General features: G+C 38.6%; 1 protein-coding gene and 2 non-coding genes across 3 annotated transcripts in view; 1 reads left to right on the top strand and 2 right to left on the bottom strand.

The window, feature by feature from the left end:
* LOC145788206 (far upstream element-binding protein 1-like) overlaps positions 1–27,654 on the bottom strand; it is a 41,740-nt gene extending 14,086 nt beyond the window's left edge. Inside the window, exons 1-10 of the mRNA XM_082599900.1 lie at positions 27,514–27,654; positions 14,312–14,373; positions 11,842–11,883; positions 11,540–11,591; positions 7,768–7,814; positions 7,196–7,325; positions 6,404–6,581; positions 5,925–6,029; positions 5,541–5,609; positions 32–185 (exon numbers count right to left, since the gene is read on the bottom strand). Of these exons, the coding sequence (XP_082456026.1) occupies positions 32–185; positions 5,541–5,609; positions 5,925–6,029; positions 6,404–6,581; positions 7,196–7,325; positions 7,768–7,810 (679 nt within the window). The 5' untranslated portion in view covers positions 7,811–7,814; positions 11,540–11,591; positions 11,842–11,883; positions 14,312–14,373; positions 27,514–27,654. The remainder of the gene's footprint in view (positions 1–31; positions 186–5,540; positions 5,610–5,924; positions 6,030–6,403; positions 6,582–7,195; positions 7,326–7,767; positions 7,815–11,539; positions 11,592–11,841; positions 11,884–14,311; positions 14,374–27,513) is intronic.
* On the top strand, positions 4,093–4,199 carry LOC145765747 (U6 spliceosomal RNA). Its single transcript, XR_014288625.1, has one exon. It is a non-coding gene; the product is annotated as a U6 spliceosomal RNA (small nuclear RNA).
* LOC145765753 (small nucleolar RNA SNORD83) lies at positions 6,195–6,265 on the bottom strand. The gene has a single exon (XR_014288629.1). It is a non-coding gene; the product is annotated as a small nucleolar RNA SNORD83 (small nucleolar RNA).
* Positions 27,655–27,912: the final 258 nt, after the last annotated feature.

The raw sequence follows: 27,912 nt of genomic DNA on the forward strand, positions 1-27,912 counted from the left end.
AAAACGCATGCGCATCATAGACCGCACTCACCCGGTTTAAACTGGATCCTGGTGGCAGTCATGTTTTGGATCTGATTGATCATCTCTCCACCTTTGCCTATCACGACACCCACCGCTGCTTTAGGCACCGGCATGATTTGGCCGTTATCCCCAAACATTCCGGTCTGAAACGCAACAACGTTTAACTTCTTCCCCCACATTCAATATATCATACATTGCTGGTTTTGTTATTCATTGAAAATAAGTTCATAAGCAAAAAAACAAATTTGCGTTAAAATAACAAATCAATAGTTTTTGTTTTTTTCTAAAGTCTAAACCTTCAAATTATAAGATTCCGGTTATAAACTTAAGAAAAAAAAAACTATTGATTTGTTTTCTTAAAGATTGCTTCTGTAATAGGTAGATCACCAATAGGGATGCACAATACAGAATATCGAATCTTAGAGATTCAAATCTTGGAGATTCGAATCTCAATGTATCCGAATCGCATTTGCAGTTTCTTTTCGGACATCAGGATTCGAAAATAAATCTGTTAAATGAACAGTGTGCGACGTTAAACAAATGTAAAGTTGATATTTTCCGTCTTGCGCGCCGACTTTTTTCTTCATGGACTGTTTGTTCCAAGCGCCTTTTTTCTTCCTTCATATGGTTCACGCAGTTATCAGAACTGGAGACACGCAGTGAGTTCCCGTACGAGTGAATAATTCAGGCCTCGAAATTCATGGCAGACATGTCCGCCGTCACAGCATGTGATGTCCGCGGGAAGTACCATCTAGATCGGTCATATTTGTCCGCCGAGAAATAACACAGGAACTAGCGATAGAAATCGTCACTGCATAGCACGAACAATTGTTGCGAGAATATAATTTTCCGCGCATTCTAGCGCGCATCTAGAAAATGTGAATACTGTATCCCTTAACTTCTATTCGAGGAGGAAAAATTTCGATTTTTACGTTGCTTCAACGATTAATGACATTGAATCAGCGTAACAAAGAGCATTGTGACGCAAGAAGCCACACGACCTCGTTCGGTGGAAGTTAACCAGTTATGCGGCGTATTTAGCAGCTACACGGCGCTTTGGCTCTTCAAGCGCACGTCGTTGGTGTTAGAGATGTACCGATACCAATATTTTGGCCGATACCGATATCACTTTTTTAGGCCGATACCGATACTGGTACCGATATTTTGGCCGATACTTTGGTGTTACAAAAAGAAGCAATTTTGGTATTTGCAAGGAATTATATCAAATGCTAAGTTTTACCTTATTTGCATAAAAACTATTAAAAAAAGCTTTCAATTGGCATAATTTATTAAAGATTCAAGAATCCAATCTCAACCGCATTGTGGTGTCATAATAGTAGGTTTTAGTAATGAAAGGCCACCGTAATTGAGGACTGGGGTATAAGGGAAGAAATATTACATCATAATTGGGGTTTCTTAAAAATTAATAAAGTGTTTGCGCAAACTCTTCAAATAGGCTATCATATTTGATAATAAGATGTAAAATGTAAATCAAGTCATTTGTGTAATCGTACAAAAACTATTCGACAAGTAATGTGCAACCTAAGGGCGCTTGTCGTTTGGTTGAAAAGCTTTTGCCAGGCCAAGACCACCCAGGCAGCAAAAATGTACAACTCTGCATCGCCCCCACGTTGCCAAACGTCCAATAAACCCATGCAACCCGGCTGCCCCCAGTAAGCCGGCTCTACCAGTCCACGATCCAACTTCCACTCCTCGCCGCAACAAACCCACCAAGCCCAAACAATGTCATGGCAGAATAAGTAGGCTCAAAATGAAAGCAATGGGACCACGAATCCCCACCAAACCAATCAAGATGGTCCCACTGCGCCCAAGGCGACAACCCCACCGTGAAGAAAGGAGCGCTCCCCTCGACCACCAGCACAGCAAGCAGCCGCGACTTGCCAACCACAACGGTGCAGCTTCCCACACCAGCCACTCCAATTCTTGTCGATGTCAATTCTTGCTACAAAACGGCTACTGAGAAACATATAGTTGAGAGGATGGTCTAAATGGCTAGCGTGGAAGCCACACTGTTGTGGCCAGCAAACCACAACAGCTTGCTGCACCAGTGAGCGCTCAACCCCACGCCGACAGCCCAAGCGCAACAAAGACCATTTATTGATCAGCCCAGCGAGGACCCGCAGTCCCACCGCCCACTCCGCCACATGACATTGCCCAAGCCTGGCGAGTCCACCACAACGAAAGGTGGAAACCAAATCACAAACTGACAGAACCAGCCCACCAAAAACAACAAAGCCACATGGCTCCCTCAAACGCCCAGCAACGCAAAAACGATGCAAAATTATACATTTCTGCTACCTGGGTAGTCTTGGCCTGGTTTTATCCTCTGCTGAGAGTAAAAAAGAAACACAAATGATAAATATTGGAGAAATTGAGTCTCCTTCACAACTTAAGAATCGAACAACACAAAACTGCTAAAACAAAACGTTTTGTTTGAGTGAAATAATCACTGTAAGCAAACAATGCCAAAAGGTGCGCGCATGAAGTCATGGGAGTGTGAGGTATCAAAAATTTGAACAGGTTGTTATTTTTCTACACCAATGCAACGTCAGTTACTACTTTAAAAAATCTATATCTTCGCTTCTGCAGAAAATCCGCAGCAAACGCCTTTTTTTAACATGTTTAGTATCGGCCACAGTATCGGCCAAATTTTGCCGATACCGATACTAAAAACCGGCCGATATCATCGATACCGATATATCAGTACATCTCTAGTTGGTGTGATGAAAGCCTTTCAGAGTGACTTCGCTGAAATTTTGAAACGCCTTCTAAACCGTAGCTATAGTTCTCAAATGGCGAAGAATTATCAAGATGAAGTAATTAAGCATGACGATTGACGCTAAAACCGGTGTGTCCGCCGTGAGACTTAATTTGTCCGCCGATATAGCTGCTTGAGCTGCTATAGCTGCTACACCACGCGCTTGAGATTGTAGATTGTAGACTGTAGAGCAGGGGTTACCAACCTTTTTTGCATGCGGGCCACTTTGGCACTAAGGAGAGCTGTGGCGGGCCGCACTAATAAAATGTTAGGTAGGTTGACTCTTATGCTAGAAAAGAACGCATTTCGTACCCAGTATCCAGCGTTACATGTTGTTCATATTTATGTTAGAATACCGTAGCAACAAAATTAATCGAACAACGCTACTGCCAGGCCAAGCTCCTTTTACAACACTTTTGACTTTTTTAACAATGCCTAATAAATAGAGGCCACTTGTTTTGTGCACTTATAGCGAGGCGAGCGGTTTCATCAGAATATTCATCGCCAAGCAAGAGTGGTGTTGTTACTTCGCTTCGCAAAAGATATCTTGCAATTAACAATTTCAGTAAACAAGGAAATGTTTGACACATTGCAATACAGGCAACAATAGTGACCTGCAAACATATCAGCGAAAAATAGGCTCCAATAACAGGGAAAAAGAAACCAGGTACCATCTTCTCTTCTCTCGTGTTGTCGCTATATGTCAGGGCATCCGTTGGTTAACCACTGCCTGGTGTCGTCATCGATGGAAACTAGGCCTTCCATACCATGAGGAGGTCTGTATAGCCGGCAATCCTTGATAATGTGTGCTGCCGTCTGCATTTCACCACACTCACAAGCAGCACTCTCTGCCGAAGAAAGCAAGTACCTCCACCTGGCCGCCCCCGCAAGTAGGCTACCGACTTTGGGAAACTAAACTTGCTACAACTGTCGCTATAAAGTTATGCGGAAGAACAATCATCAGAATGGCACCCCCAGACCAAGCACAGCGCCCTTGTCAGGGCGAACAGCACCAGCTGTTGTAGGTCAAGGAGTGACCATTCTGCAACTAAATGTTGAAGGCACCACCAACGCTAAACTAGACATCATCACACCAGGTACCATGAAACAAACGCTTGTGGAAATCACCGAAAAATCGTAATTTATGAACAGTCTTCTCTCAAAAAAGCAATGAGTTGGTTTTTCATCCTTTTTGTGAGAATCTATAAAACCGTCTTTCTTTTATTATAGACAACTGTCACTTGCGGTGCTCATCAGCGTGGCAAGAAATTGTTGATTAACAACATTTTGCAGTACTTGCTTCGGCAGTACATATATGATACTATAATTGGAACGATACAGATTAGCATGGCTCCTGCGCAAGGATGACACGCAAAATCGTGAAGCGTTCCATATTTCTTAAAAAAAAAAGTTTTGCAGTAGGCCTACTAAGCTAAATATTTTCATAATACAATCAGAAAAAGTCTCTAAATTTATATGTAATATATTGCCAATTTATTATAAATTGAGTTGGCACACCGACCCATTTTGTCAACAAAAACTTGCATAAAGAGAACACTGCTCGTGAAACACAATAACGGTGAAACTCGCACTAGTGTTTACATGACAATTGCAAACTTAAAATAAGCAACCCTATGCTCACAGTAATTTTAAAATTCGAAAACAGACGTTTTAATCAACCACTGAGACAGTGTGGCTGGACATCGCATTGGAATAACTTTAAGCAACCCCCACCTAGAACTATAATCTGATTGGTCGGTTGGTGGAATCGTATGCAATGCGAAAATATGCTTCCCGGAAAGTATTTTTTGCCTTCATGCTCTTTAACTCCTCAAGAAAAGTATTTTTGGTTATACTTGTACGCTGATACCTTCCGCGGGCCGCAGCAATACAGCGTGGCGGGCCGCATGCGGCCCGCGGGCCGCCATTTGGTGACCCCTGCTGTAGAGGATTAAAGGGATACTAAAGGAAAAACCTGACTTGGCGATTGTACACGTTCTTTGTGTTTAAAATGCTACCATAAAACGATTTTCAATAAAATTTTGCCCCATTGCGGTCTGATCAGCATTCCGCGCCTGCGTTTGTCAGAGCTTTCAAAACGGGAATGGGCGTGAGCAGCGAAGCGTGCGATTGTACAGTCTACGTCACTATAGACTAGCATTCAGCTGATCGAGCAATAGTTGTTACTGCGGGCGATTTAACTGTAGGCTATTATGTATGTAGATCAAAACATCAGATTTTATCAAAACATCAGATGTGGTGACGTGGCTTTTGTTATTGCTGTCGATAGTGACGTATTCTCGAGCAGTGTTTTCACTTTTTGGTCATTTCGAAAAAATAAAAAATAAATGAAACATTGGACTTTGGGCCTTGCCAGTGCCATTGAAAACAAATTGTTTTCGGTAATTTTTTTTTGAAATGTATTCTTGAATGTTCAGTTTACGAATTTTAATGCTTGATTAATGTTTGAACTTTTTTTGAAGTTTGATAAATTTGGAAAAAATTGCCGCGTAATATCAGAATAGATTCGAAATTAAGTATTCTAGAATAGCTAGGTATTCTGTATTGTGCAATGTGCATCCCTAATCACCAATTTAAGGAAGTGTCTCAGTACCAGATCGCCTATTCCAGTTGGTTTTTTCCATTTTTGGTTAAGATGACACCAAATCTGAGCCTCTCGATTTTAATCAATCCTAATATTATAAAAAAAAAAATTCAGATAAATTTTTTCATAACTCACATCCATTTTCTGCTCTGCAAGCTGCTGGTCTCGCTGGGCCATCATTTGATGAATGGCATTGACAGCACCCTGAAACGCAAAGTTTAATCTTGACACCAATGACCATCACTTGTCATGGCTAATCCACAAACTCGTATCGCCATCAGGAAATGGGTGATGAGAAGAGTCGTCATCGTCACAACTAAGTCATCATAAACATCATATGGCTCACTACTACATATATGCTTCACAAATTCTTATTCGTTCACACACCATTTACAATGAAATGAAGCATTACAGGAATAGTAAAAAATTTTCGAACAGGACACAATTGTGCCACATTTCGACATAGGTAACTCACAAAATAGTCGAGCAAGAGATTTTTATTCGCTGCTTGGAACTTACATCAAGATTGGCTTGCATTCCTGTGATTCTAAGTGGCTTGGAGTGACCGACATTCTCTGTAGAATCTTGAATCAACAACATTTTCACACCAAGACTTTGTTGCAGCTGGAAGAAAATAGATCACACCCTGATAAGAAACTACAAATACACATTCTTAATGCATATATACCAACACAATAAAAAGGTGCTGGTTTTTAAGAAAAATGCAGATTTCAATCACTTGGAGCAAAAGAACTCGCATTGTGCAAGTCTTGGAGGATAATATAATGCAGCCATCAGTTAATGGGTGATAGAAATTTGGTCATCATTATGAAATAATGAAATCTAAAACATCATGTGGCTACAACTTTGCATTTGAAGTATTGACTCAAAAGTTGTGTATAAATCACAAATAGATAATTATGCAACATTTAGCTTTGATGTAAACATCAACTCTGCATTTTGACAAGGAATAAAATTGTACACAGTTATCCTATTACCATCTTAATCGTTTCGCCTCCTTTTCCAATAATCAAGCCACATTTGTCTGCTGGAATGGCTATTTCTATCTGCTTTTCAAGGCCATCTCCCATACCACCCGCATTCATATTGAAGCTGTTACCTAGTGTTCCAGTTTGAGATCGGGACACGATTTCATTCAGCATATTCCTGCATACTCTAAATCGCAAAAAAAAAATACATGGTAGGAAGATATTGCCAAAAGTAAGAAACTACCGAACACGAGACACGACTTGTAGGTTAGGGTCGGTCGATTTTCACAGAAATAAAGCGCACGCCATGCAAGCACCCACGCTGTGGATCCAGGTGATTTTGATGCAATTTCGACCACAGTGTGTTTCTCGGGTGCTTGATGTTTGTATTTTAGGCCTAACAACAATGTTTGTTTATATATGTTTAAACAATCTGCAATTAAAAAGTAAAACGAAATCAATAGCAAGGTGGTTGTGCAGTACCTAAATCATGTGGTATGACAGTATGGACACTTTCATGTCTGGGCCTACAAGTTGCAAAATCAAAAACTAAGCTTCCGAAAGTCAGGCTAAAATGGTACAAAATTTTAATCCAGAATGACTTGATAAACATGCATGAATATGTACATTTCCAAGTTTTACTTCATCAAAGCCAGAGCATATTTTGGTGGTTGGCAGTGGCATGCTATATGTGGCATATTTTCCAAGACGCAGTGGCTATGTGGCATGCTACTGAAATATGTGAAAAAAGTCTATCAGCATCTGCAATAGCCAAATTAGCCTATATCTAATTGTACTAACTCAATTTGTTCTGCTGTGCCAGAAAGAGTACAAGGCCGATCTTTGGTACCGGGAATACTTTGTGTGATTTGAATTCTGCATCCTGTTTCACGCTGCATGCGCATGATGTTCTCACCACCACGACCGATAACTATCACAAAATAGTGATTAAAACTTTTCACACAAAAAATTAAGGATTGCGTACTGCAGTACATACAAGTTGAAACCTAAGCTCAGTTGAAGTTGTTTTTGTTATCTTCACAGGCTAGCACCATCTTAACCACAGGAAAACATCATTGCACAGGTCTCAACTAACTGATGACAAGCCACTTGTAAATGTAATGTTAAAAAGAAGCCAAAAATTTCAAAAATAACTAAAACATACATAAACTTACACTTTAGTGGACTACTTCACTGAATATGGAAAACAAAACAAATTTTGAAAATTTTATTAAATTTACTGGTACGGTAGTTAAATAAGGTAATGAAAAAACTTGAAACTATAGAATTGTCAAAATTGAATACAACTACAAGCACACACACCATTTCGTATTAAAATTATATTTCTATCAATGTAAAATCACCAAACTTACTTAATCCAACCAAATCATCTGGTAACATCATAGATTCAGTCATATTGCTGCAACAAACAAAACAATATTATTGAGAAACCATTGTTGAAGCTTTCGGCATCATAATCATGGCTTCTTCAGTATCTCATTCAAACACGGCAGTACTGCTGATTAAGCCCATGGTTTCACCAGCTTATTAAGCCAAATTTGGTCTGGTTCAGAATTACTGAATGTACCGGAATGGCCCGATTCGGTGAGTCCGATCCCTTAACGGGGGATTTTTTCAAATTTTTTTTTTAATTATCGGGTACCGTGGCCTAATTATCATTGCCGTTTTAGGGTTAGGGGTTAGGAGTTAAAGTTAGGGGTTAGAGGTTAGGAACTCACCGAATCAGACTCACCGAATCGGACTCACCGAATCGGACTCACTGAATAGTAGCAGACCCGAATGTACAATAGGGTTGTTCAAAAAAACATTTTTTTGTCGAATTTTAGTGGGGACCCCCTGGAATTGTTAGGTTGCATCTAAAAACCCCACAAACCAAATCTGAGCACCCAGCTGCTGATCGCCATAAGATTTCTAATTAATGCAGCCAAAACATCATTTAATGCATTACTTGAGATCTTATGGCAATCAGCAGCTGCTATGACTTGTGGCAGTTTAGTTATCTGGCTTGGCACTTCTAAGGAAACAGATTGTGGTTTCGCTGGGATGTTGGGTGTACCTTCCCAATCTTCTCTGGTCACACAGCTTGAACTGGCATCAGTATCACTGTTGCTTAGGAAAACAAGGTCACTCTCCACAGAATTTAATACTTCCATCTCCTTCACCGATTTGTTTTTTATTCCCAGTTCAACTTCTTCTGCTCTTCTTTTCCGTAGAAGGCGTTTTTCCAATGCTTTAGCTTTGCATCCAAATGTAGACTTTCGCTGACCTTGTTGATCTTTCACGAAAGCATAGTCTTCTTCATTAAGTTTTTCTTTAACATTTGCTTTTGCTATATCAAAAAAGGGTATCCAAATCAGCGTCAAACTGTTCTTTTCTCGTATTACCTTGTTTGGGATGTTTACGAGCCTGTGCTCGTTCCACAGTTTGATTGTTTTCTTGGTCTGAAAACAGGAATATTCAGGTGTGGATCCTCCAGAGATCTTTTTCCACAGGAATTCAATCTCACTGCATGTAGTGGCCACAGCATCCTGTCTTGGCTTTTTCTGAATTTTCAAATAGAAAAGAAACCTTTGTAAAACAGCTCTCTTTGTTGGAAATTGTAACTGAGAGAATGGTTGATCTTTGGGCTTTCCGATTAAAAATACTTCCACATCTTTTGAACGTGTAGAATGCATGGCAGCAGGCACTGGCGCCGACTTACGGGGTTACGGGGTGGCCACGCCACCCCGTAACCGCTGTGGCGGGGTGGCAGCCACCCCGTTTGGGATACATTACTTATTGCAAATAAATGTAGTTTGAACGGACGTTTAAATCTTTTTTTGATCATTGGTTTTCGCTTCAAGTCAACGTAAAGCAAGAGGTGACCCAATACAGTATTGCGAAGAAAATGATTGTTTTTGTCACAAGCATGATACTCGCGTAACATCAAGCAAGCTACGTGAAGATTACGCAACACGTGGCTACGAGTTTTTTCCTTGTTGTTGTTAATATTGTTTTATTTGTTACTTGTCATAAGTCATTGTTACATTTGTTAGGTTTACAATGGGATTTATTAATCAATAAAATACGATCTTTCCATTGCCTCCCCAAAAATTATTTTTGAAAATTTTTAAACTGCTTATAATATGGCTATAAATTATGACAGCTATAAAATACTTGGAAATAAAACTATCTCGATGATTGATAGCTCCATCCCCTCAATGAATATCTATTTTCAAATTTCATTAAAAAAATGCAATTTTCAAAACTTTTTAAGTTTCATTTAAAAAGTGCACTTAGTAAAGTAGCAGTTTTAACGTTCTGCAAATTTACACGTTTACATGATTCTATTCGAGGAAAGCTACGCCCCCTGCCAATTCCTAATAATAAAAGCAACCTTTTTCAATTACTCAAGATTTTTTGAATTATTTTTCGATTTCAATTGGAGTGTACTGTCATCTACTTCATGCTTTAATTTCTACTTTGTTTGTTTATTTGTTTTTCAACCCTGCATTTTATTATCTTTATCCTGCATTGCGGGAAAGCGGACTTGAGCGCTATGCATCGGTGTACGCCTTCCGACGTACTCCTGACCCACGCTGCAGCCGACGGCAATGTCTGTTTCCGGTTGTCTACTCTACTTATGACTTAAAATTGGTACTACTCATTACTCGAAAGCGATCACTGGGCAATTATCGTAAAGTTTCTTGCCCAGAGAAAAAACAGCAAGTGCGGGTGGCTGGAGTCGAACATGCAGGCTCTCGACTGCGAGCCCAACGCGCTAAACCACTCGGCCACTGCTGGCGACTTCAATTTGAACTTCTTCTACTTCATGCAGTAATATTGCGTGTCAATGCGTGACAAACTGTGAGGCGGGAATTTATTGGTCTGACATAAGAGTTGCTTGTTACATCATAGAAAAAATTACGAAAAGTCGTCCAGTAAAAGTCTGAGGCTGGAATTTATTGGTCTGACATAGGAGTTGCTTGTTACATCATAGAAAAAATTACGAAAAGTCCAGTAAAAGTTTTCGCCGACATTCCAGTTTTATTCAGCTTAAAGATGCCACCGAAAAAGTGTTCAAAATTGCGGCCCTCCATTGAGTCATTTTTTGTTGCTTCTAGTCAGGATTTCAGCCAGCATGAAAGTGACCAAACGCCTGAACGAAACGAAAGTGTGCCACTGCCAAAAGGCGTTAGCACGATCAAGGAGGTGAAAGAACCGTGCACGAGCAGGATAATCGCTATTGAAGGGAGAAGCTATCAAAAATCGTGGGAGAGCGAATTCCCTTGGCTAAAGTTTTTAGGTTGCCATATTGTGCTATCCGCCACCCCGTGCAAAAATAAAAGTCGGCGCCTATGGCAGCAGGTAAACAAATTTGCAGAATTACAGCACTGTACTTGTACAGTAATTATGCAATCAGGAACAAACTCTATCACTTTTCACAAATTTTTGTTCTAGAATAATATCTAAATGAAAAAATCAAAAAGATCAGTTGACTACAGCTTATCAGTTACATACGAAGTTCGACATAATGTTATACAAGAGAGAGACAACTCACAATGATCTGTCATGTCAAAGATCAAAAAATAGTGCAGTTAATATTCACACAATTGTATCAACATTCAGAACTTATCCGAAGTTCATGAAAACATGCAAAAAAGCCATTTTTCGCATAAAACAACCTCACAACTATTGTTAAAATGTGACATTTATACCATGACTACTCGCTTTTAAACTGTAAACAGGTTAATTTACAGCTATTCCATTGCAGGCAATGCAAAAAAAGTTGAAAAAAAAATTTTTTTTTCAGGGGGGGGGGGGTAAAAAAATTTCAAAAATTTTAATCAAAATCTAAATTTTCAAATTGACGTTGCACGGTTAATACTCAACCAAACGTGCTCAGATTTGGTTTGTGGGGTTTTTAGATGCAATCTAACAATTCCAGGGGGTCCCCACTGAAATTCGACAAAAAAATGTTTTTTGAACAACCCTAATGTACAATGTACAAGAATGGCAGAGAATCACCTCGGCTCAATAGGCCTATATTACAGGCCTAACTTGGAAAAACAGTGAAAGCTAACAGCACACAAAACACTGTTTTCAAATTTTGAATTTAGAACTAAATATATATATTGAAAATACCTTTGTTAAACTGCTTATGACCAGTAGAACTTCGAAGAACAGTTGTTTAAAGCTGTAAAATAAGTCAATCAATCAACAATATAACAAAGAGCTTCAGGGCTTAAATGCATTAAGAATAAAACACACCGTATCAAAAAATTGAAAATACACAACACATATATTCACTGCAATTGCACCCCATATGCCAAAATAATGGGAGCAGCTGACTTATGACTAAATGTTCCTTTGCAGCTTTCAGTTGTCTGTTGTATTGCATCTGTAATCACAGTTATTAAAACCATTTTTTTTTTAAATCTACTCACAGCCTATTACTAAGGTTGTTAATTGTCTTGTTCCAAGGTGTTCTGAAAGAAATATTTTCAAGAGTTTTAAAATATGGTAGTACTGCGACAAGGTCATCTGTTTAGAATTCTATGACTAGATTATCCAGCTTAATAAAAATGAAGCAAAATGGATTTGTTGTTTAGAGTAACACAGTTGTAAATATACATCAATTTAATGCAGAGCAACAATTTACAATTATATATATACCGTATGTATTAGACAAGGCTGCAGAAACTAGTGGACCCTTGCTAAGGGACACTGGTGGTGCTTAGTGGCCGAAGGTTTAGGTTTGGTAAATAGGAAGGCAAAAAGTCAATGTTTATTGTTTATGTGTTGTCCAGGATACAGTTGCACATTAATGATGTATTATAATTATTTGTCATAAAACGGCAAGTTTTTACGGTACCGACGGTACCGTACATAAAACATCATTTTCATTGCTGGATTTAATCACAAAAGCTATACTAAATACAATAGGCCTATACCGTACATGGTTATAAGGTTATGAAAGCTCTATGCAGAGCTCTAAGTGGCCATGGCCGCCAAGAAGTCATTAAATAGCCATTAAAACTATGACACCAGAAGGCCATGTTTGGTCACCGGCTTCCATAGCCATTTTCTTTTAACCCGCACCTGCAACCTTTTTTCACAAACAAGGCAAAGTCAAACACGCTGATGAGAAGTACGGTATTGCTGATGAAAGTTTCGCAAAAAGTTTCGAGCGCCAACTTATAAAAACTTGAAGACCATCTTGACATCCACAGCAGTGCATAACTGCATATAAAGACAACTGCAAATATGTTTCAGAGCCTTGTTCTCACCCCAGTGAATGCAAAAACAGAATATTAATGAACAGATTTTTAAAAACACAAAATTTTAGGACTTTGCCAAATTCTTGCATCTGGCAGCGAAAATATAAAAGTCCTAAAATTTTGTGTTTTTAAAAATCTGTTTATTAAATTCTTGCGTCTGGCAGTGAAAATATAAGTGGGGAAGAAGTTCTGGTAGGCCATGCTTGATCGCTGCAAAAGTAAAGAAGCTTAGAGGGCTGTCAAACAGGGTCTGCTACTATTCGGTGAGTCCGATTAGGAGAGTTCCCTATTCTGAGATTTTTTGAAATTTTTTTTGAAAATTATTGGGAACCGTAGCCTAATTATCATTGCCGCTTTTACATCGTTTTAACGTGGCTAAACGTTCAAATCGTGCAGAAAAAAAATAGAAATAAAATGTTTGAACAATTAAATGAAAATTTGTCATGTCAGTTCAGTTGAATTGTTTTTATTTGTGACCATCATATCAAAAACAATACACGTCAACATAGCAAAGATATTTAAGATATGAAGTGAGCATTCTGTTGCTCCGGTTTTCTTTGGTAAAGTTATGAATATGGAACGTACCATATCACTAGGGTCTTTCCGGTGTCATAAATATGATTTAAGATCTCAGTGGTTAAGTCTAAACCCCACTCATCTAAAGCTTCGAGAATTTCAACTATAAAAGAAACGATATTGTGGAATAAAATACAAAATTCTCTACTGTAAATAAACAGAAGGCGTCGTTGGATTTAGAATTTTGTAATAGGTGAGGATTCTAATAAGTAATATATTCTAAGTTTACATGCAGTAGGCGACGCAGGATACATGTCAATTTTATCTGAGCAAACATTAATAGTTCAAAAATATAGTTAATTCGCTTTTTAGTCTTAAGATCTCAATTCTCAATGGTTAGGTCTAAACCCCACTCATCTAAAGCTTCCACTACTTTTTTCTGCACGATTTCAACGTTTAGCGACGTTAAAACGATGTAACAGCGGCAATGATAATTAAGCTACTATACCCACGAATTTTCATTTAATTGTTTAAACATTTTATTTCTATTTTTTCTGCACGATTTGAACGTTTAGCGACGTTAAAACGATGTAAAAGCGGCAATGACAATTAGGCTATGGTACCGTACCGGTGTCCGACGTTTTCTTCGTAAACAGTTCTTCGTAAAGCAATTCTTCGTAAGCAATTTTTCGTAAAACAATTCTTCGTAAAGTTAATTCTTTGTAAAACAATTCTTTCCAAAGCATTTATTCGTGCATGCAATGGAGATTTGATGTATACGAAGAAATGCTTTACGAAAAATTCTTTTAAGGATTTCATTTCACCAACAACTGTTTACGAACAATTGTTTTACGAAGAATTGCTTACGAAGAATTGCTTTACGAAGAATTGTTTACGAAGAATTCGCCTATAACTTACCGTACCCAATAATTTTCAAAAAAAATCTCCGAATAGGGAACTCTCCGAAAAAGGCTGTCTCCGAATAGGGAAATCTCCGAATCGGACTCACCGAAACGGGCCATTCCGGTCAAACAAGTGTGATTGAGTATTCAGTAGGGTACAATGTACATACAAGAGCTCTGTTAATTGTGTTGACTAAAACAAAATATATAATACTTACTATCATCTTCTAACAACTTTTGTTGTGAACCACCTTAATCCAAGTGATGTCAGTTTGAATATCTGTAAATAGAAAATTTGTTGAAAAAGCAACGTATTATAGGGAGCAAGTCTTTTAGGCGCTGACAGTTAGGCGCTGGTCTAATAGGCGCGCACACTGTGGTCGTCTGGATATTTAGGTGCGGAGCACTGTGGCGCCCGGTCATTTAGGTGCTATTCCTAGTAAAGTATGTAGATTGCATCAGCATGGCAGCTTGCCAGAAAATTATATCATGGCTTCCGTGAGTGAAGCTGCTTAAACCGGGAATGCTTTTCACACAAAATGTTTCTCGATCAAAAAGACTGTAGGCTAATTTACGTAAACTTTTTGCTTAAAATTTTCCAAATTTTCTCCATAATCATTCTGCTGTATATACCAGGTATATCAAACGCCCTTAGGTTCTTGGATTTTAATGCCTATTCTCTCAAATGTTACAATGATTGGTAGAAGTGCGTATGCCAAAAATGAGTGAAATCGAAGGTGGTCCTGGGGGGCCACCGGCCACTTTTATATATTTAGGGCCCCTTATCGGATCCACGCTATGTAAAAATTTTGATTTTGTTGTCTTACATCCAAACCTAGTCATGTTTGGTATCAAATTGAAGGTCTTGATGAGAGGAATACAAAGAAACTGTCTAACATTTTATTTAATTAAGCATTGCAAACTAAATTAGTCCACCCAACGTAGTTTTCACTCCAACAGCCACTCTGAAATTCCTTTTTAACAGTGAACCTAATTAATCTAGAGACATAATCACTATCTGGCATAGTTCTTATTTGTGAACCACTCTGTTATTTGCTTAGTAGCGACCTATATAACCTGTGACACTTTAACCTGGTTCTTAAATGTGTGAAATATTGTCAAATGATTGTCTGTAAGAAACTTCCAGTAAGCCTAAAAGGGTCCTTTCAAATACCTGAACAAGTCCACATGTGGCATTGATTAGTTAGATTAGTTGATAGAAGGATGGTAGATAACACACTTTCAGGCGAAAACTTATTTAATAGACCTTTTTATATACAGCTGGCGCAAAATGACTTAGGACCTAGAAGTATTTTAAAGGTTTGCAGTACAGTACAGCTGTACTGTATTGCAAATCCTTAAAATACTTCTAGGTCCTAAGTCATTTTGTGCCAGCTGTATATTGCCAGTATAAATAAAAAACGAGGTCAATAAAGTGTATTATTATTATTAAATCTTGAGTATTTAGCTAAAATGTGAACGTGCTTACAAGCTGTAACAATGGAAGGTGAGAAGACAAGACTCTCAAGGGCCATGTTTGGTCTTGGCAATGCTATTACAGAAGAAGATGGCACAATGACAGGAGTACGCCTCCCAACTTGTTGGCAGGTTCTTCGATGTGTGATGTGGCATATCCAGATAGAAATAGGTGAAGGCAAACAAACACCGCCTCTCAAATGGAAAGCTGCCAGCATAGTCCTTGACCAGCTGAAAACATTCTATGGTAAAGCAAATATTCCTATGCTTTCTGACCAGCAATGCTGCAAACTAATACTTGACCTTCTTAATGACAATAACAAATTGCGTCAAATACCAGTTTCTCACCGAGAATCTCCAAACACTTTGGCTAAGTTGCATTCCATGAATGAACATCTTGATAAGACCTTTGGAGTATGGACAAAAGATGCAACGACAAGCATTAAGAATGAGGAAGATAGAGAATTTTTAGAATCTATGAAATCTGACAGAGCAGCCTCATTTGGTGGTGTTGACAACAAGAAAGCTGCTAAAGATCAAAGAAAATAAAATCGCCTCTTAGCGGAAGCATTAAGATGGCAACGTCATGAATCATCCAGTATACAAGTGGTGAAAAGTCCTGTAGCCTCTGATGATAGTGCCTCTGCAGATAGCTCCGAAGAAACTAAAGAAGAGGTGGCTCTTATGTCAGTCTGCTTCAAATGCCCCATGGCTTGATCTGTGCTTATACAAGACTCTGCTAAGCTATAAAGCTGTCAACTCAACAATTTCAGTCAATGCTGTGACTGCCTTTGATAGACATTTGTAGTATCTAACTCCGGAACTAGTTGTTTTGGCACTATTCAGAAATGTAGTACCTCAAAAGGAGCACCGTGCCCTTGCAAATGTGTTGCTGGCCATACAGCCAGATGAGTTGCCAAGCATGCCAAAATACGGAATGGCCCGTTTCGGTCAGTCCGATTCGGTGAGTCCGATCCCTTAACGGGGGATTTTTTCAATTTTTTTTTTAATTATCGGGTACCGTAGCCTAATTATCATTGCCGTTTTAGGGTCAGGGGTTAGGAGTTAAGGTTAGGGGTTAGAACTTAGGAACTCACCAAATCAGACTAACTGAATCGGACTCACCGAATCGGACTCACCGAATAGTAGCAGACCCGCTAAAATATCGCCATGGTTCCAAATATGGTAAACCGTTGTTTCCAAAAATTACAGAAGTGACAACCCTGGCTGATCTTGTGATTTGTGAATAGGACTCTTGGTTTGCAGTCAAACTTCTTCACCTGGATATGACCTTCCTAGCAGAGGATGTTGACACTTGGCAGAACAGTGAACAATTCCAGGCAGCCAAGGCCATTGTGGATGGGCTAAATGTTGTGAATGACCATGCAGAGAGAGCAGTAAAGCTCACAACTGATTTTGCCTCAGCTGCAAGAAGAGAAGACCACTTCCAAAATCCTCTTCAAGTAGTTGAATGCAACCACAAAGCGAGGGCTAATTTGCGGAAACGAGCAAAGTTGGAGTAGTGACAATTGGCGTTGTGATAACTTTTTGATAAAAATGTGAAAAAACGTACATTTACCATACATTGTATGACAAATCGCGATTACATAATTGTGACAAAAATGCACATTGCACATTTACTTTGTATGACAAATTTTTATGCCTCATATCAGACAATTCCTGAAAATGTATGTTTTAACTATTTTTTTGAATGAAAAAATCCATCGAACCATCGTTTCTGAATAAAATTGTTACATAACTTTGTTATATTTGTATTCCTCTCATGAAGACCTTTAATTTGATACCAAGTATGACTAGGTTGGGGTGTAAAATAACAAAACCAAAATTTTTGTATAGTGCGGCTCCGAGAAACGACCCTAAATGCATAAAAATGGCCGGTGGCCACCCAGGACCACCTCCAATTTCACTCATTTTTGGCATACGCGCTTCTACCAACAAGTGTAACATTTGAGAGGATAGGCATTAAAATCCAAACATCTTTTTGAAATCATGGGGCGTTTGATGCACTCCTAAAGCATTGCGCGCAGAAACGAAGTAAAATTTTTCTTATGTGCAGAATTGTTTTGGCATTCGATTAAACTACATATATTTTCAAATTATTTTATCATGCTTGGGTAGTAAAGATTATAATGAAGTACACTTTTCTGCCAATTTTTAATTTTTTTTATAAATTAGAAAAAACACCGTATGGAAAGTTGCTAGCCGTACATTGAATGTTTTAAATTTTATTGCAAAGCTTTGCATCTTCGGATTGCTGAAGATGTATGCTTTCATTTGATGTCAAGATTGTGCGTCTACGTCGATCACATGAGATGTTTTTACGGCGTAAATAAAAACAGATTTGTGTGAAAAATGTCTCGTTATTTAGATTAAACGTCTTGACCTCGGTGGTTGCGAAAGAGTTTAAGTCAAATAATAACTACACTAAACATCAGTAAAAAAATCATACCTTAGCCTATATTGAAGCGGGTGGTTAAAATTTTGGTGTGCAGTGCCTGACTTTGCAAGTAGCCTAGGCTACAGCAAAGAACCCACAGCAAGCTCTTTTGTTTGAGAAGGTAGGCTACACGAGGTGGAAGGATGAAGATTTTTATTAAACAATTAATAAATACGAAAAATGCGCAATCAAACACTGCAACGTATACATGAAGCCATCAGAAGCAATTTTTTCACGATTACATGAAGTTGAAATAATCGAAGCTGCCATATCAATCTTTGCTTTATGATGTGGCAAACTTACCAAACTTTTCAGTGCAAGTGAAGTGCTCACATCCAACATCGGCTTATATGCAGGGCAATTAGACCAGTAGACCACCTGATCTCCACAGGACACGTACTTCTGGAGTAGAAGTTGCCGGTTTAAAGGCGCAGCTTTGTGCAATCTGTTACCTTTAATAATTACTTCTACTTGAGACGGATAGATCGTGTGGAGTTGAGGTGCGTGAAAACGCTCTACTACTCTTGATATTAGCACATTTCTACAGGATATTTGCAATGCATCCTGAACACAAGTTGCAGCCAGATGGAACTTTACTTAATCTGTTATCTTTCGCAATTACTTCTGTTCGGGATGGATTGGCCATGTGACGAGAACGCGTAAGACGCTCTACTACTGTTCACATGAATACATTTCTACAGGGCATATAGGCTACACCTTGGCTACAAGTTGCAAGCATAATGGTGGAACTTCGCTCGTTATTAAACCTAGTCGGGGTTTTGACGGAAAACTAAGTTACTCTTCACTTAAGCCTACCGCCCGGTTGAATACAGGCTACGGTACATTTTTTACTGATGTTTAGTGTAGTTATTATTTGACCTAACTAAAAGTGAACTCATACATGTTCGGAAACTTGAATAATTTATTGATAAAGCTTTTGCCGACGCAAACCTGGACTAAGAAATAAATGCTGAACACGCGCATTAAAAAACAACATATTTTTCTGTTCAATATAACACTTTATGTGAAAATCATTGCCGGTTTAAGCAGCTTCACTCACGGAAGCCATAACATATTTTTCTGTTCAATATAACATTTTGTGTGAAAATCATTGCCGGTTTAAGCAGCTTCACTCACTGAAGCCATGACATATTTTTCTCTTCAATATAACAATTTGTGTGAAAATCATTCCCGGTTTAAGCAGCTTCACCCATATATTTTTTCTGTTGAATATAACATTTTGTGTGAAAAAGCATTGGCGGTTTAAGCAACTTCACTCACTGAAGCCATGACCAACAACGCACACGCATTAACAAAATAATATATTTTCCTGTTCAATATAATATTTTGTGTGAAAAGCATTGCCCTACGCCCCTACCTGCTAAGCTGATACAATCTACAGACTTTACTAGGAATAGCACCTAAATGAACGGGCGCCACAGTGCTCCGCACCTAAATATCCGGGTCTGCTACTATTCGGTGAGTCCGATTCGGTGAGTCTGATTCGGTGAGTTCCTAACCTCTAACCCCTAACCCTAACTCCTAACCCCTAACCCTAAAACGGCAATGATAATTAGGCCACGGTACCCGATGATTAAAAAAAAAAATTGAAAAAATCCCCCGTTAAGGGATCGGACTCACCGAAACGGACTCACCGAAACGGACTCACCGAAACGGGCCATTCCATAAATATCCAGACGCCACAGTGTGCGCGCCTATTAGACCAGCGCCTAAAAGACGTGGACCCGTATTATAGGCTATAGCCTATATCAAATCAAATATAGATATTACTCCCTAAACCCTTGACAGCCTGTTTCACCCTAAAAGGGGGATCATCAGAAGGTCCTTATTCAAATAGAATATATCAAAGGTGCCAAAGAATCAGACAACAAAATTTGTCTTGTAAACGATGTTGGTCCTATCAGCTCACATGAAATAGTAAAGCAGACTTTGTGCAGGAGCAATTTAAGAGTGATGAAAAAAACGACAAATTTTGCATGGAATTTGAAGCTGCAAATACAGCTACTTTTAATTTATATTTGTCATAGATAAAATATCAGCAGCTAGGCTATATTTACCATATATTGTGAATATAGCTTCTGGGGCTATATGCACAAGTTCAGTCGAGCATGATGTTTAACAGCAATATGTGCTCAGACGTGCTGTGCTGTAAGCCTATACGTCAGCTCCGTATCTTTTTGTGAAATGTCAAGTCGCACATGCATAATACACATATGAAAGCGATAGCAATAAAACAAAACAAATTGCAAACCAAAACTTTCAAATTATATATACATTAGATGTTGCGACCGTGCCATTTGTAAACTAGATCCACGTTACAATATTCATGTCTCGTCGCTTCTACTTCTGTTAGGTTAGGCGTATATTGTGTTTTGTGGTGGTAGTGATAATCAGAAATAAAAATAAACCAAACATTGAAGAAACTATTATTTTTAAACAAATAATGTTACTGTTGTTTGTTCAAAGCCACCAAACAGCCCACGAAATTAGCTTCCATCTATGACGGCAAAAACATTGCCATCGCCAAATCAACAAACCTTGGATTGCGGCGGCAATTGCCGTATGCTTTAATCAAACGAAGTTTTATGCCCTTCTCCTTCATCGTGTGTCACTCGGCGGCTAGGTTTTTTTTTTTTGCTGATACTTTTCAGTCATTTGTCTAAAATTACTTGAAAAAATTCGGTCATTTTTTATTTATTTCGGTCATTTTTTCTGATGAAAATACTTCCTTTTAGTAGCTGATACAAACCAAAATTTGCACTTGCTGTCTAGCTACAACATTAAGTTTTGCTAAGAAACGTTGTTTTTTTCTGACTTTTTGACTATATATTTTTTCGGACATTTTGACCGAATTGACTATATTTTTTTCGGACATTTTGCTAAAAAATCGGTCAATGACCGAAAAAAAAACCAGCTCAGCGTTAGCCTAGACTAGAGCATCACATCATTTTATGCGCTGACAATGCTCTTGTGAACTGTAAAAAGTTTGCAACCTTATAAATACTGGCTTAATTGTTACGCAAAAGTTAGTCTTTCATCGAATGCTTATTTTTTTACCGGTGTCATTGCAAATATAAAAAGTGATACAAAATTAGAGGAATGGTTCTTCAGCAGTAAAGTAATGATTCCGATCATATGGCATCGCACGTTCATGAACAGGCAGTTTTGCGTCTCTTCAAGTATTCCAGTGACGACGCGACAACCTCATCCTTCGATACAGCTTCCGATGATTCCGACTAGTTCTTTATCCAACAGACTTTGTGTTGCTTGCAGTATCCCAATTGTGCCGAAATTATCTTAGTGTAGTGTATACGTAAATCGAGGCAACCTTCTCATAGGTACCGGTAGCTATTGATTTGTTACCAGTACCTGATTGAGCAAATAACGTTATTTCATGATAATTCAACGTCGCTAGATGTCGAATTAATGTAAAACAAACGTAAATTTCTTATTGGGCGTTATTGTTACGCATATAACCCGAACCCACCGGGAAAATTAAATTGATTTGTGCTGACTTGAATGTTGAATCAACCCAAAATTAACTTACTTTCCCCCCCCCCAACGAGTTATTTAACATGATACACCGTAACAGCATGCGTATCGCGTTGCTCACTTTATCACTGCTTTTGGTATTATTACATCACAACAAATCAAACAGTGCGGTCGTGATAGACTACTCTAGCATATTTTTCGCTTCTCGTTTTACATATTTTGGTACAATCTTTTCGTAATAAATGTTCAGCAATTGCCGAGGCAATTTCAACTTTTGCCGTTTGGCCTTGTCAACGTTTTTGCGAAGTAAAAATATGCTAATTTTGAAGACTGCATGAGTGTTCACAGCAAGTAAAATAGTCCAAAGTGAGGCCTTGGTGCGATATTTCTGCTGATTAACCTGTTAAGCGTCACCAACTGAATAAGCCATTTACAGTTGTTCACTTAGAACTTGAGCTGTTTACATTGATCTGTCAGCCACAACATACCGGTATTACGTTTCTCACAAAAAAAAGAGAAGTGATGAAACAAGGAAACTCTCTGGAAACTCTGTGATCAATCTAGCGCGAAAAAAGCGTCATAGCAACAATGCAAAGTATGCAAGTGCAGTTTGTTGGTTTGGCAGAGGTACTTGTACGGCCTACATAGCAGGGGTGGATCCAGCAAGTAACCTTTGAGGGTGGATTTCAACAAAAACAATAATGTGTAGTTCTACATTATTCCCACTTTGCAAATACACCTTGAATGAAGTTACTCTTCTGTGTTTTAGGGGGGGGACGATCGCTCCCCCTGGATCTGCCATTAGTAGGCCATAGTGTACACTGTTGATTCGTTTTTAGACTAATAATAAACTGTGCCACAACAATGTTCAACGTTTTTATTTATTTATGATTGTTTAACATAAAACAACAATAATTAGTCATTCTGCAAGAAAAAACTGCTATTGTAAGCACACAAACCAGTCTCTGCGGCTGCGCGTTGCCAGGTAATCCCGAGGGAATTCAGACAGTATCATACCGTATCAGTCTGAAATTCGGACATTTTAGAAAAAATGATAAAAATTGTTTTATTTATCATCCAGCACTTCACTGTTCTCGCAGAAAAATGAAACATTGGCACATAACCATCAAGCACATCCAGAATGTGACAGAACAGAGAAAGCAAAAAGCGATTATTAGCCTACACTAGGGATGCCCAAAGTAGAATTTCGAATCCATCCAGAATCGAATCTAAAAACCGCTTTTTTATCGGGTAATTGGATTCGGAAATAATACGGAGATTTCAAGGAAAAAATTATTAAAAAAAAAAAAATTGAAAAAATGCTCCGCCGATCCCCAAAACACCTGTAAGTCACGTGCGTCGTACATGCCAATCCGTTTCTACATGTGATTAACAGAGGTCCCTTACGTGTGTGTGCGTGTGTATTGTTTTGAGAGACTATATGTGCTTATGGGTAATTCGACGCGACTTATGGGGCTTATGGGTAATTCGACGCGACTTATGCGGCTTATGGGTAATTCGACACGACTTATGGGGCTTATGGGTAATTTGACGCGACTTATGGGTAATTCGACGCGACTTATGGTGCTTATGGGTACTTATGGATAATTTGTGGGACCCCATTTTTATTGCCGTAGCAGAATGGCCATTTTGACGTTCGCGGCAGCATTTACCACGACAATTGCCACGTGCCGTCGCTAATTTCCAGGACTGCACCAAACTAACTTGTTAGCAGCAAAAATGTAATCGAAACAAAGATGACGTGCAAGTTCCTTCAGCAAAGTTTGTGAATGTTGTTGTTCTGTCGTTTTTTTATTTTAAAAGAGAAAGTGAATAAAAACAATAAGTCATGCTCGAGTGGACATGTGCATATAACCTCAAAGGCTATATTAATATATGGAAAAATAGCCACTGCGTAAAAAATTTGTTGGACTTATTAAAAATGGCCAATCTGGCAACACTGATATGACATTTAATACATTGCGCTTTGACAGTTAATTTTAATTATATAACAAAACAGCAAACTCACTAGCATACTATAATATTACAATATGCATTTATTCTGAATAAATTATGAAGCAAAACTGGGTGCAACCTAGTTCGTACCTTGAACCATTCGTACAGTCAGTTCGTACCCTGAAAAGATCAAGAAAGAAAATAAAAAAAAGCCGAAGTCGCTGATCGGAGTTTCCCCAAACAATTTGAAACAAACTTGAGGGTTAGGGTTAGCGGAAGCTGCGGTTAGCGGAAACTGCGAAAAAATGTTTGCGGAAACTGCGATACACTGGAAGGCTGCTAGAGAGTAGCCAGTCTTTAGTTTCATCATCCATGACGCGCAGACCTTCCACTGCGTTAGGTGGCTTGAAGATGGTACAGTCATTGATGATGTGGTCTGCGGTCTGTTCCTCGGCACCACATTCACAGGAGGAGGAGGAAGAAGCCATTCAACATTGGTGCATGGTTGAGCGGAAAAGCCCGACGACCGTACGAAGACGGTTGAGGCGCACCCATGCCTGTCTCTGTAGTGTCAAATTATTTTATGGTGTCAGATTATTCTATTTTATAAGTGTCAGATTATTCTATGGTTAGGGTAAAGATTAGCGGAAACTGCAGAAAAACATTTGCGGAAACTGCGGAAAAATGCTTGCGGAAACTGCGATCAGCAAGGGTTAAGGTTAGAGCATAGATTACTCTATGGTTACAAGTAGGGTAAGGGTTAACGGAAACTGCGGAAAAACATTTGCGGAAACTGCGAAAAAATGCTTGCAGAAACTGCGATCAGCGAGGGTTAGAGCATAGATTACTCTATGGTTAGAGTTAGCGGAAACTGCGGAAAATTGTTTGCGGAAACTGCGATCAGCGGACTTCGGTTTTGAGCTATTTTTTCTCTCGATCTTTTCAGGGGGAAAATTTTAAAATGATTGCGAAAACTGCAATCAGCGACTTGGGCTTTTTTTAATTTTTCTTCTCCAACTTTTCAAGGTACGGTACGAACTGACGGTCCGAACTGTTCATGGTACAAACTAGGTTGCATCCAGTAATACTCATCTGATGCATTTTGAACAAACTTGTTACACAGTCAAAGGCATTTGGAAGAGAGAGCTCAATATTTTAAAGTTCAATGCATTCTCCCAACAGTGACATACCGGTACGGAGCAGAAACATGGAACTCAACGAAAGCACTAACACTTAAACTACACACTGCGCAAAGATCACATGAAAAAGTACTCGTAGACATTACCGTACATGAAAAGACAGGAAACCAGCCAAATGGATACAAACAACAAACACAAATCAAACATACGTATCAATCAAACAATAAAAAGTTTAAAGTGGAATTGGGCAGGACATACCGTACCATGCAAACAACTGACAAATGGACAAGAGCTACTGACTGGATACCGCTTGACAATAAACGCAAAAGAGGGAAACAGAAAACAAGATGGCGAGACGAACTCTACCAATTCAACAAACACTGGACACAAACGTGCAAAGACAGACAAAATTATGAAGATATTCGGAAGGCCTTCATCCTGCAGTGGAACAACAATGGCTGACAATGATGATGATAATCTAAAGAATGTGGGAGCAGCAAGATGGAACATTGATGACTCATAAATAAACTGCACAACAGACAGTAAGCACCAAAAATACTACAGTGGGTTCACCAGCCTGCGGACAGTCACCAACCTGCGGACACCGACGGTTTTTCATTAATAACTGCTTTTATTCTTCATGTTTCCATCTGATTTTTTGCAAGTACTCTCAGCGGTACTTCAGTCACACACAAAAAAAAATGAAAAGTTTTGGTTAAAAAGCAATCATTCTAAGACGACTTAACCAAATTTTCTGATAAAGCATGCATCTTTTTTTCTTGAAATCAGTTTTTACTCATTTTCGCATATACAAACATTATACAAAATCCTCCAGGCGAAGCAACATGATTTTTGCACATAAAACTTTTCAATGCTTCTTATCACTGATGCGTGAAAACGGGGTTTCCAACTGACAGTTTTCTATTAGAAAATCACGTTTTTGTTACGACTATCTGAAATAAGGCGGCGCACCAGGCTACGGACACTTCAGTTTGGCTGCCAATAAGCTACATCATCTGGTGAGGTAACAATAATCTGCCGTAGGCTACACTGTACCGGTATATAGTTACTCTATGTTGATGTTGTAGGCCTACAGTAGCCTAGCCTAACATCGAGAAAGGGTTAGTTTATGCAGTAACTCAATTAAAGATTTTAGCGACTTATACTCCAAGGTTATGTATTAAGTTATTGGTGAGATATTATAGCATTTTTACTGCATTTTCAAAAGGTACACGTTGGTAGGATACTTAAAATTTACTAATAACTGCAGTAGGCCTACAAGCATGCCAGGTCAGAAAGCTGTAAAAAATGTTCGTTTACGCAAGAAGGTCTGGATACCGCCCTGAAAGCTGCACAACAAAAAATGTCTTTGTGAGCAGCTGCTCTTATAAGCTATACAGAATTGGATAGGACTAACAAAGCCTTGATAGGTTTTTCCTGGTAGTTTCGCATACTTCTAGAGGCTTTTGACACAGGGCCGGTCACCGAGATTGAAAGAGTGAAATTTCCGATTGTTGAAGTGTTGTTGTCGGGGAATTATTCCATCTATTAGGTGCCACTGAATTGAGCGCAATGCTTAGCATGCGTTGCTCAAGCGCACACCCCGAGAGTCTTCTTCGTTCACGAAGTCACGCGCTAACCAACTGAGCTATCGGGGCGGCGAAATGTAACGCTTTAGTGACGTAGCCTACTTCTCATTTCAAAAGATGCTAATGAAATAGCAATCAATGAATTCGAAGTAACACACTTTTTTATAAGAAATCTTAGTTTGTTTTATTTTAACATTTAGGATATCGACGTCACGATATTTAATATTTACTGACAAATCGTCAGTTCCAGTAGCGGTACATAATAAATTGTTAGTGAAGAAACAGCCGTGTTAGTCTGCTAAACAACAACACATAAAGACTGACTGGGAGAAACGTTAAAACCAACACAAAAATGATGTCTTTGTATAGTAACGTAACAATGATTTAATGCTTGAGAAAAAAGATAAAAATTAATCAACAAAATTAATTCTGACAAGACCAGAAGTAGAAAATCTAAAACAGCTCAAAGATATAATGCTATCAGAAACTCTAGCTTGTAGTCTAACGTAAAATCTACACATTTTTTTTCATACAAAAACTCAATCTTTTTCCATTACAGAAGATATTATTTTGCTTTAGCAAAGTCCAGGGTCAAGAGTCCTTTTACTTTATCGAAGACTTTTAAGAATAATGACGTCATATTTATGTCCGCAGCTTGGTGATTCTAGGTTGTCCGCAGCCTGGTGCTTTGTCCGCAGCTTGGTGCTCAGAGTAGGGTAAAGAAAATGAAAGAAATGGTATTAACTAAACCAAGGAAAGTGACCATATCGTAGACGTAAGTAGAACAGGAAATTTCCAATCTTACAAAAAAAAAATTGGCGTTCTAGCGTCACCCAGTCAAAAGTCATAGCAATTTTAAGAAAAGTGTCCGCATGCTGGTGAACCCACTGTACATCAATGACTGAGTCAGCTGCCTCCCATCTCCTTAATGGGATAGGCTTACACATCAAGCATTTCCAAATTACGTTTCAATATAGGATAGCCTTGTTTTTCCCAAAACTAAACGGAAAGAAACACAATGATATCTTGTCAATTTTTTCTCAATGCAAACAAGCAAAAGTCAAATACATGTTTGTGACACTAACATAAAGTAACATGGTGAGAAAACACAGCGAAAGCAAAACACATAAAAACAGTCACACACCAAAACTGCATTTTATTTGTAAACTGGTCACGATTTGTGAATAACTTCCTAGGCCTAACACAACAAAAAACAAACATTGATCAGTTTAAACCTACATTCATAAAGTTTGGATTTAGCAAGATGAAAACTGATGCTGCTGACTTACCTACTGTAGAAAATCTAGTTCCGCTTCTTAAAGGCCAAAGTAAGGTGAAACAGCAGAACTTCTTTCACTCTGACCAAAAAATTTTCTTTAACCAGCAACAGGCGCTAAAAACACACAAAGCACAAAGAAACCAACTTAAAAAAATGGCGAGATCCAAACACGTGACGCGTGCTGCATTGTGGGTATTTTGAGCAACCTGCTCGCTGCTCCCCAAGCCAAGGGAGAATAATGCGCATGTCCTTCAATGTTGCCTATGTTGATGTAAATGATCTGTTTTACTCTAAACTAAATCACAAATTTATCAAAAGCCATTTTGTACTCTTTCATGTGATAAACAGACATAACTCAGCAACAACACTACATTTAACATTATAAAAAACAAAAAACAAAAAGCGAACG

The sequence above is a fragment of the Aplidium turbinatum genome, chromosome 2, assembly GCF_918807975.1.
Source record: "Aplidium turbinatum chromosome 2, kaAplTurb1.1, whole genome shotgun sequence".
NCBI lineage: Eukaryota > Metazoa > Chordata > Ascidiacea > Aplousobranchia > Polyclinidae > Aplidium > Aplidium turbinatum.